We start from the raw sequence: 11,121 nt of genomic DNA on the forward strand, positions 1-11,121 counted from the left end.
AAAGAGTTATTAAGTCATTACTTATAGAGTAGGTAGGTGGCTGTGACAACACAAAAAGCAAATTATGTGAATGTGGAGGGTCTCCAGGACTGCCCAGAAGACGACAGATGCACTACGGTGGTTCAAATGAGGCAGGCATGGGAGTGAAAAGGATACCAATTTGGGACTGGGAAACATGGATTCTAGAACGGGTCTCCAGTTAAAATCGCTGTGTGGCTTTAAGCAAGTCTCTTAACCTTTAGTTGCTGAGTGTTTCCTAAACTTCAAATTCCAAACCTGTTAATAACGGCTGGAATAGATGACTGCTAAAGTCACTTTCAACATCAAGGTTCTAAGGTTCTATGATCTGGTTCTCTAATATGGCTTCTTCACAGGCAGTTTGGCAATACCAAATGAAGGAAAACATTAATTTTCTCTTTTAGCAAAATATTCAGAAGACACTTATCAGAAGACTATCACCTGTATCTGAACTGCAGATTAGCTTATATTTGAATGTAACCATAAAAATAAAATACATTAAGTTTCTCTTTTGTAAAAGACCCTAAAACTAAGACATTGCTTAGTGTTTAAGACTCTGAAGAACTGAAAGAATTATAATCATATTCTGGAAATTAGAACTGTTACCCAGAATAGTAGCTTATAGGGGTAATTACCAAGAAATAATCATTCAAGTATCACGAAGTGACCTGACCAACACAAAAAAGCAATGGTGTGTCACATCACTGCGATGATGTGAAATCATTTTATCTACTTTGTACGATTAATTCGTTTTCAGGTTAATTACTAGATCTCAGCATAGGAAGAATTGCAAATGAAACTAAAAATAGAGACAAAAAGTACATTTAAATACATTTTCAAAGTTGAGTCAACATAAAACTTATACTGTCTAAGCTAAGGGCTCCCTTGAACATATCAAGATTAATACTTTATTTAAGTATTGTTTTGTAATCAAGATTAAAGTACATTAAAAAACCAAAATGGCTGCAACAGTATTTTCAAGGAAATTTTAAAGATCATAAATGAAAGGCATGGAATAATGGATAGAGCTTGTCTTTGAATCATAATACCTAGAATTCTCACCTGTGACATAAACATGATGAATAATATATTGATTCCCCAGGTAACTTTCTAACACTATAAATTTCAAAGAAGTTACTCATGTGTATTATGTACAGTTAATTTTTCTCACTGGGAGATCCCTATACAGATGAAATCATAGCACTCCAATAAAAATGATAATTCAATATTTAAGTTGTTCTTAGTTGTATCTGACTCTTCATGACTCTGGGGTTTTCTTGGCAGAGATACTGGAGTGATTTGCCATTTCCTCTCCAGCTCATTTTACAGATGAGAAAACTGAGGCAGAGTGAAGTGACTTGCCCAGGGTCACACAGTTAGTAAGTATCTGAGGCCACATTTGAACTTAGGTGTTCTTGACTTCAACTACATCCACTGTGCCACCTACAGTCCCAGGGACAGTAAATAGGAGGACTAGAGGTGAGTTATAGTGCTGAAAATCACTGAAAAGGGCTTTCTGAACAAAGCTGGCTTTTAACACTGTTAACAACCACCTAAGGAAGAAGGGAAATCAATATAAGGACTCAAGGCAACTTGAAATCACTTGAAATTTCTAATTTTTAAAGTAAAAACAAAATAAAGCAAAACCTCTACAGTGTCATTTATTTTTCAGGTTATTGATATATTTTAATAAAGACATCCTTTTGGGGAAAAAAAAGAATATCTGAGTAGTAATACATGTTAATATTTCTCAATTAAGTGTGTCTATGAGATCAGGTTGCTCTGACCATAAACCACAGAAACAAGGCACTACCTAGCAAAAATTTGCTCTAATTGTAGGCAAAGATAATACCCATGAGAACTAATTTTACAGACCTAAATGTCTATACCAACTTCAAATGCAAAAAAACTTTTCAGAAGCATTTCTACCTCAAAAATGTAAACTAGTCATAAGCAAAGAGTATGTTTTTGATGGATTAGAACAGCTACCCTCCATCTGCTAAATTTTGGAGGGAGGAGATACTGGGGAAAACTATGTAAAAAAGACATCAATAAAAATTTATTTTTAAAAAAATTTATCATCATGTTTAGACACAATTCAAAACACTCCTCCCAGCTAAATCAATAAAACATATGGCTTTAGAACAACATTCAACTATGTATTAAATATCTATGATGGGCAAGGCCATGGGGGTGAAAATTCTAAGACCTTACAGTCTAAATCTAATAAGGTTAAAGGAAAGAACCAGATAAAGTGCTATAAGAAAACTTGAGAAGATAGTTTTTCAGCTAGAAAGACAGATTCACAAAACAAGTGAGCTTGCTATTGAAAGAAGTATTTTATGTTACACAGCCTCAACTGGGCCCTCACTGCTGCTAGGCAATTCTACTTTCATCCCTCCTCAAACCCAATGTGACTGCTCCAATCCTCTCAGCTGATAGATAGCCTTGTGGCTATTTCACAGAAACAAATGAGGCCAATCACTGTGAGCTCCTTCTTCCTTACCTCCTATCATTTAGATGCCTTCTGCCACTCTTCCTCCACCTCTGTCTGACATGATAAAGTGTCCTTACTCTTTGTTCAAATGATTTATTCCATCCTGTCTCCTCCAACAGAATGTCCCATCTTCCCCACTGCAAGTCTTTCACTTATTTTCAATCTCTCCCTATCTACTAGCTCATTCCCTACTGCCTACAGCCCCCACCCTGAAAAAACTCACTTGATCCTCCCATCCCCACTAACTATTGTCCTCTATCTCTTCTGCCCTTTACAGCTAAACTCCTTGATGTCTACAACAGGTGCTTCTACTTTCTCTCTCTCCCTCAACCTCTTACAATCCAGCTTCTGATCTTATTGCATTGAATCTGCTCTCTCCAAAGTTATCAATGATCTTAAAGTTGCCAAATACAACAGCCTTTTCTCAATCCTCATTCTTCTTGACCTCTGTGCAACCTCTGACACGGTTAATGACTCTCTCCTCCTTGAAACTCTCTTCTCTCTAGGTTTTCAGGACACCACTTTCTCCTGGGTTTCCTCATACCTATTCTTTCTCAGTCTCCTTTAATGGATTCTCATCCAGATCCTGTCCTCTAACCATGAGTGTCCCTCAGGGTTCTGTCAGGGGTCCTCTTCTCTTCTCTCTCCATATTACTTCATTTGGTGATCTCATCAACTCCCATGGATTTAATTACCATCTCTAAGCTGGTGATTCTCAAATCTACTTTTCCTGTCCCAGGCTCTCTGCTAACCTCCAATCTCACAATCTCCAACTACCTTCCAGACACCTCAAACTGGATGTCAGGTAGACATCTTAAACTCAATGTGTCCAAAACAAAATTCATTATCTTACCCCCCAGCCCTCCCCTGTTCCTACCTTCCTTATTACTGTAGAGGGTAATACCATCCTCCCAATCCCTCAGGCTTGCAACCTAGGAGTCCTCCTGGATTCCTTACCATCTCTCACCTCCCATACCTAAGCTGTTGCCAAGGCCTGTTGATTTCACCTTAGCAAAATCTGTGTAATACACCCTGTCTCTATTCTAACACTGCCACCACTCTGGTACAGACCTTCCTCATCTTGTGCCTAGACTACTGCAATAGCCTGTTTTAGTACTTAATATTCCTGACTACTGCCTCCTCTAGGTTTTGGGGGCAATATTCTCTTGCTTCTTCCTCTTACCTATCTGACCGCTTCTTCTCAATCTCCTTTTGGAATCATCATCCATACCACACCCCAAAACTGTGGCTATACTACCTCAAGGTTTTGTCCTGAGCCACGATCTCTTCTTAAACTCTCCCATCAGTTCCCATGGGTTTAATTATCATCTCTATATATGACTACCACAAATGTATACCGAACCTTAGTGTCTCTCTCTCTCTCTCTCTCTCTTCAGCTCCAGTCTCACATCGTCAACTGCCTATTGGACATTTCAAACTAAATGTTCCACCCACCTCAAATTCAGTATGTTCAAAATAATTATTATCTCTCTGCCAAAACCCACTCCTCTCCCAAACATTCCCATTACTACTGAGGTTACCATGATTGTCTACTCACCTTGCCTCATTTAACTCCTCATTCTATGTATCAGTTGCCAGGTCTTGTGGTTTTTCCTTCTATAACATCTCTCTCTCTCTCTCTCTCTCCTTCTTTGCCTCCAAATTGGTTTCCCTGCCTCCTGTTTACCCTCTGTAATCCATTCTCCAAAGTTGGCCAAGTGACATCACTAAAGCACAAGTATGATGATTATCAACCACGTTTTCAAACTCCAGAAGTTACCTATTACTTCTAATAGCAAAAATAAATTGTGTGGCATTTAAAGTCCTTCACAGCCTGGTCTCAATCTACCTTTCCAGCTTTTATCCTGTATATATCTTACTTGTAGACACATGTTTGCATATTTCTTCCCATTAGATTATAAGGTCCTTGAAGGCAAGGACTGTTTTTATCTTTCTTCAGTGTTACCTTTTCTTTCAGTGCTTGACACACAGTAAGTGCTTAATAAATGCTTGTTGACTTATGTATTTTGCCACTTCTGGCACCCTTGCTGTCCAGTTAATTTATCATTTCTTCTACACAATACTTCATTTCCCATCTCTGTCTTCGGATTGGCTCTCCTCTATGCCTGGAAAATATTCCCTCCTCAAATCAGATCCTTTAATTTCCTTCAAGATTTAGTTCAAAGCATGACCATGAAGCTTTTCTTAACATCCTGCCCAAAGCTAGTGCCCTCCCTCTCAAAACATCTTGTATCTATTCTATATATGTAAATATGTACACATATTCTCTAATAGAATGACTTCCTTGAAAGCAGAGACTATTTCCCTAATGTCTCTGTATTCCCAGAGCCTAGCAAGATGCTTGACAACAGTAGGTACTTAATGCTTGTTGACTGATAAAAGACACAAATATTGGTATATTTTTCAAGGAGGACTACTTGATCCTCAGAAGTTGCAGAAGAAGTTGAGTAAGGACATAAAGTTTTGAGCTATAGAGAAGAAGTGAGAAGAACTGCTTCAATCTTCTCACCTGCTCAAAGATAAGTTAATGAAGGTAGAGTTGCTGGCTCCAGAGAAGCTTGGAATGGCCAAGTAAGAAGAAAAGAATAAATGAAAAGATGGATAAAGCCATAATGAACCCACTCAGCATTTTCTGTATCTTTCTCCAGTAGCACTTGGCAGCGTGCAAATAGGAGAGAAAGTGCATGTTAGAGGTGGTCCAAGGTTGAAACACAAGAAAGCAGGAGCTTCAAAAGAGAAAAGAAGACAGGTGTCTTTTGAAATGGGTGATTATATGGTCAAGACTATCAAAAGAATGAAGTGAGAAGAGAGGTAGAACAGAGACTAGAAATCATGATGAAGTAAAAAAGTGGGCTTAAAAGTAAGATGGAGCGGGTGAATGGTATAAGTGAAGACAAAAGAATGTCAGAGGTACATAGATTTAGAGATGGAAGGGACTTCCACTGAGTCCAAATTTTTCATTTTTCCGATAAGTAACAAGCATTACGTCCCAAGCACTGGGGTAACCTAAGGAGCTCCCAATCTAAGGAAGAAAACAATATGCAAATAACTATAGACAAAATATAAAGGGTAAATGGAAAGTAATCTCAGAAGGAAAGAACTAGAAGTGGGAGGAGAAAGGGGAAAAGGCTCCTGCAGAAGGTGAGAACTGGGCTGAGTCTTGAAGGAAGCTGGGAGATGGAGGGGAGGAAGAAGAGCATTCTGCTCATCAGGGATAACTAGTGAAAACGCATGGGGTCAGGAGATGGAAGAACAGCATGTGGACCAGAATTTCTGGATTAGTGTGTGAAGGGGCGTCAAGTTTAAGAAGACTAGGAAGGGAGGAAGGAGCAAAGTTGTGAAGGCTTTAAATGCCAAACAGAGGATTTTATACTGGTTGCTAGATGTAACACCAAACCACTGCAGTTTACCGAGTAGTGGAGTAACATCTCTGGCACATATTAAGGGTTTTTAATAAATGCTTGTTGACTGACTGGTCAGACTTTCATTTTTGGAAAAATATTTTGACAGTGAAAAGTAGAGGAAAGACTTGTGCCAGGAGACTAAGCACAGGGGCACAAAAATAGTCTAGATGTGAGGTATTGAGGGATGCATAAGGGCGGGGGCTGAGGGAGGGGAAAGATAAGGATGTATATAAGATGTTGTGAAAGTAGAAATGGTGAGAATTCACAACAGATTTGATATGTGCAGTGAGTGGCAGTAAAGAGTTGAAGATGAGGTTGAAAGGACAGTGGTACCTTTTTGAATAACAGTAGGAAAGTTGGGGAAAGGAGGAGATTTGAGAAGAAAATGAATTGGTTCTATTTTAGACATATAAAGTCGAATCTGAGATATTCAAAAGGTAGTTGTAGGTGTGAGACTCTAGAGCTCAGGAGGGATTGGGGTTCAATAAACACATCTAGGAATCAATCTTCATAGATGGTGAACTGCCATGGGAGCTGATAAGATCACTAGTGAGGTAGTATAGAAGGAGGAGGGCCTAGGACAAATGAGGAAACTGAGACCCAGAAAAGTTCATTTATTTGCCTAAAGTCACACAAATCAATCAACAAGCATTTATCAAGTTGCCCCTGTGCCATGGGTGATACAAAAACAAAAGTCCAAGTTCCTGCCTGCAAGGAAATTACATTCTACTGGGGGAGAAAACATACAAAGAAAAATGTGTACATGTGTATATATGATTCCACTCATACAGAAACAGTGTGTGTGTATATTATATATTTTATATATATATAATTAGATAGTACAGAAAGCACTATTAGAAACAGAAAGAGTGGCAATAAAGCTCAGTTTAAAGGAAATCAATAATTCTAAGTTGTGGAAGGAGCAAGAACATGGCAACATGATAAGGTATTAAGTGGCAGTCGGGATTTGAGCCGAGGTCTTGCTTCCAACTCCAGATCTAGTGCTCCTTCCACTGTACTATATCCTGGATGTGGAACAGTTTAGTGGGATGGTGACATTAGGTATGACCATCCCTATGTATCAATTATCAATTAGGAGCTAGGATGGGAGGTAAGCAGAAAAGAAATGGAAGTCAGAGGACTTAAGGAACTGAGACCTCAAGGTGTTAGAAAAGAATGAGAAAACTGGAGTCACCAAGAAATAACTTGGTGTGGAGAGAAAGATGAGAGAAAATACCTGGGATGTCAGTAGATGACAAACAGCAAGAAGCCAGAATTATTATTAGTATATCCTCAAGGAAGACATCGTTTTATCTTATCATCATATTTAAAGCCAAGAAGCCCCAGTGCAGTCTCTAACATAGTCTGGCTGTGTGACTGGCCAATCCACCATTACATCTCAGTACCAAGAAGGTACTGATCTGCACTGGTGGAGGGAGTTTGCTCACTGGGAAGTTCCCCATACCAATGATATTACAGGTCCAGTCCTTGCCCCTATCACATTTACTACAGACATTGTGCCAGTCACTTCACCAGTTATCCCACAATATGTGCCCAAAGTCCTCTAGCAGCAAACATTCCACTTACAGGTGTGTTCCAAAATATGAGAAAGAGGGGAACACAGAGCGTTCTAACTCAAATAAGATTATCTGCTTTCATATATTAGCTGTCAACCACATGAAGGTCACACATACTGACATATTTAGCATTGGATAAGGCCTTAGAGATTCTCTAGTCCAACCTCCTCATTTTATATACCGGGAAACTTAAGGCCAACAGGGGAAAATGACTGGACCAAGGTCACACAGGTGCTAGGATTGAACCTAGATCCTCTGACTCCAAATCCAGTGTTTCCCGTTATACCATATTAACAAATTTCTAGTGAAGCAGCTTGAACAGTTCTTGGAAGTTTTCTCTCCTGGAATCTGAGACTACCATTAATAATATAAATACAAACATGGTATAAAAAAATATAGATACAACCACCCACACCATTTGATAGTAAGCATCCTGAAGGGTAGAAACTTTTATTACTAGCCATAGATTCTAGTACAGTATCTTAAACATACGGCAAACATAAATGTTGAACTGAAAACTGAAGAACTAAGCAACAGTCTTTAGCAAGGGAAAGAGTCGTAAATAAAGAGATGAAGCCAACCAGCTGCCTTGAAACCCACCTTCACAAAGATGCAAAGTTGAAATCGCTGAAACATTTGTGACAAGCATTTAAGAGCAGGAAAAACTGTATCAATTAGGAGCTAGGATGTGAGGCAAGCTAATTACTTATGTCAGTGAGTCGAGTAACAATGGATAAATGGAAAAAGCAACGGAACTGAGAGTTGGGGGACCTAAATCTACTCAACTGTAGGCTCCACAAGACGACTGGACAGTGTCTTATTTATTGTTCCCATCACCTTCTCATTGTTTAAATAGAGTAGGGACTTAATAAATCATTTAGAAATAACTGAATCGGGACCTGGGTTCTAGTCCTGGTTTTGCACTAATTAAATGTTTGACCTCCCTGGGCTTTAGTTTGCTCATCTGTAAAATGGAAGGTTAGGGTAAATGAATCATAAGAGATTTTACAGTTCTAAATCTGTTATCCTACATCTAAAATAATTTGCCCTCTAACTATAACAAGTGCTTATTACTGAATTTCTTCTCTCTGTTATCATCTATTCCTGTCTACTGAAAAGTGAGGCTAGGAGGATAATTTAAACAAACCAAAATCTTCAGTCCTAAATGTTGCCTAAAGAAGGTTCAGTGAGTGCCACCGGCTACAAATACACATAGGTTAAAAAAAGAAAAAGATACAAGTCCTGAAGAAGTATACAGCATTATTACTGGTCAGTGCAATACGAAGTTTATTCTTTATCCAAAATGCTGAGTTTCCTGTAAATAAAAGAAACTTTCATCTTTTCTTTCTATCCAACCTACAGCCCAACAAAAAACTAATCTCCACCGCTAGCTTCTTCCTTTCTTAACTGTATTGCTCCCAAAAGCAGAGAATCATAGAATCAAGGGTGAGGAGGTAGGTATATCAGAAGGGAGTCCATCCCATTTCAAACCAAAACAAGAAATCTCTCTACAATATCCTTAGCAGAATGTTATCCATCCAGTCTCTGCTACAGTATGTCCAGAAACTACCTACTCATTTTTCGGACAACTCTAAATTGCTAGTTCTTTATGGTAAGGGGAAAAAAAAAACTGTTTCCCTGTCACTTTCACTGGTCCCAGTTCTGCCATTTAGATTTAGACAGAAGAGCCCTCTGGCCTGGTGTGAGTTGATTCTCAGGACAATGAAAAAAAAAACAAAGAAAAACATCAGCTTTTATATTCCCATTCTTTCAGAAATATCTATATCAAATACTTTAGCAGTGTTCTGACTCACTTTTTTTCTTTTACATACAAATGTTTTACTTCCCCTAGAAAATCCAACAAGGGACCTTATACTTCACCTGCATTCTAGAGAATGTCTAGGAGGAAGGACAGTCCTAGGACCTGAATTTTTTATCCTCTCTAGATCACAGCCGAGGTTGACTTGCAGTCTGTGACAGCTCAAACGTCATCTCCTCTATGAAGTTTTCCCTGCAAGTCTTTCCTTGCGGTATTACCATTTCCATTTTACAGGCGAAAAAGTCTTAGAAATTAAAGTGGGCGAAAAGACCCGAAATCGGATCTTCAGTGCTCTCTCAAATTCACCATACTCAAGTGACCCAAAGAGTAGACACACACCGAGAACATCCCTGTTTCATGGGCGGTTCCTTCATTTGCAATTATTCTGATCTAGCAGATATCCTGACCAGGGCTTCACCCACAGTGATGGCGTCAAGAGGTCTGCGTGAAGGTGGACAATCACGGAGACGCGTACAAGTCCTAAGGCCTAACCTAGCATGTGTCGAGCTAAGGTCAACGAAGTGATTGTGGTCAAGGGGTAAAACATGGCAGACCTTCTTGGGCTTGACATCCCATTCTTCCATTATTACATTACATAATTTTGCAACGCTGTGACTCACCTGTTTTTTCTGTTATATCTGAATCTGGTGTTCCTGGCCTGCTTTTTCCCCCTTCGAGATCGTCATCTTCAATAATGGTGGAAACGGGGGAAGGAAGCTCGACCTGAGGAGGTGGTGGAGGAGGAGGAGGAGGAGGAGGAGGAGGCGGCTGGGGGGCTGGCTCGGGCTGTTCCTGAATCTTATTCCTCTTCTCAAAGCGGAACCGGTCCAGGTTGAAGAGGCTCATGGTGATGGAAAGCTACCGACCACCCTGCGGGAGCTGCCCGGACGATCTACGGGGAACAAAACCACCACCACACACAAAGAGAGGCCGTGAGACCCGGGGCCCGCGGGGCGGCCCAGCCATCCACCCCCGGGGTGCGGGACAATGGGCGCCAGGCCCGAGGGCAGGGGGCAGGGGATGCGGGCCGGGCGCGGGGGCCGCCCCAGCCCCCGCCGCCCGCCGCCTGGCGCCCGGGCCTCGCCGGGGCCGGGGCAGCGAGGGAGGGGACGGGCACACCTCTTTTCATCACCCTCCCCGGCAGCACGCGCTCGCTGCCCCCGGCGCACCTCTGGCCCCCGCGGGCTCCCGCCGCCGCGCTGCCCGCTCCAACCCCCGCCGCGGCGGGCCCGCCGAGCGCGCGGCCTCCCCCCGCCCCGCGCCGCCAGAGGCCGCGGGGACACAAAGGGCCTTCGGCCCGGCAGAGGCTGAGGCCCGGCGGCGGCTGGCGGGGACCCGCCCGGAAGTTGACGCAACGCAAACCCGGCCGAGAGGAAGCGGGCAGGAACGAGAAGACCTACATGAGGCTGGCCCGGGGAGGTCGGGAAACGGGCGAGGGAGGCACGGGGGCCGTGTCCTCCTTTTCGGACCGCACTACGTGGGGTCTCGGAGCCTCGGGAGGGAGGAAAGAAAGCTGAATGGGGAGATTAAAACACCCAAGGCGAAGGGCGACGGCAGCCGGGAGGGGACCTAAAGCAACGGCGAAGGCGGTGAGGAGCTCCGCGTGCGCGTCCTGATGACGCAACGCGCCGCCTTTGCGTTCCCCTTCACCCGCGACCGCGAGCGGAAAGAGTCCGCAGAGCGCGCTGTTGCCATGGCACTCTGTTACTGCCCTCCGCCTTCCCGGCTCCGCGTGCCCCCGCCCTCCCCTCGCACACCTCACCTCACCCCCCACCCCAGAACGGT

General features: G+C 42.3%; 1 protein-coding gene across 2 annotated transcripts in view; it reads right to left on the bottom strand.

Annotated features, from left to right (window-relative positions):
* The window catches only part of SMARCAD1 (SWI/SNF-related, matrix-associated actin-dependent regulator of chromatin, subfamily a, containing DEAD/H box 1), a 93,801-nt gene extending 82,882 nt beyond the window's left edge, over positions 1-10,919 (bottom strand). For both annotated transcript variants that reach the window (XM_027837614.1, XM_027837613.1), the window contains exons 1-2: positions 10,737-10,919; positions 9,957-10,228 (exon numbers count right to left, since the gene is read on the bottom strand). In XM_027837614.1, the coding sequence (XP_027693415.1) occupies positions 9,957-10,182 (226 nt within the window). In that variant the 5' untranslated portion in view covers positions 10,183-10,228; positions 10,737-10,919. The remainder of the gene's footprint in view (positions 1-9,956; positions 10,229-10,736) is intronic.
* Positions 10,920-11,121: the final 202 nt, after the last annotated feature.

Source organism: Vombatus ursinus, unplaced genomic scaffold (genome assembly GCF_900497805.2).
Source record: "Vombatus ursinus unplaced genomic scaffold, bare-nosed wombat genome assembly UNPS02014821.1, whole genome shotgun sequence".
NCBI lineage: Eukaryota > Metazoa > Chordata > Mammalia > Diprotodontia > Vombatidae > Vombatus > Vombatus ursinus.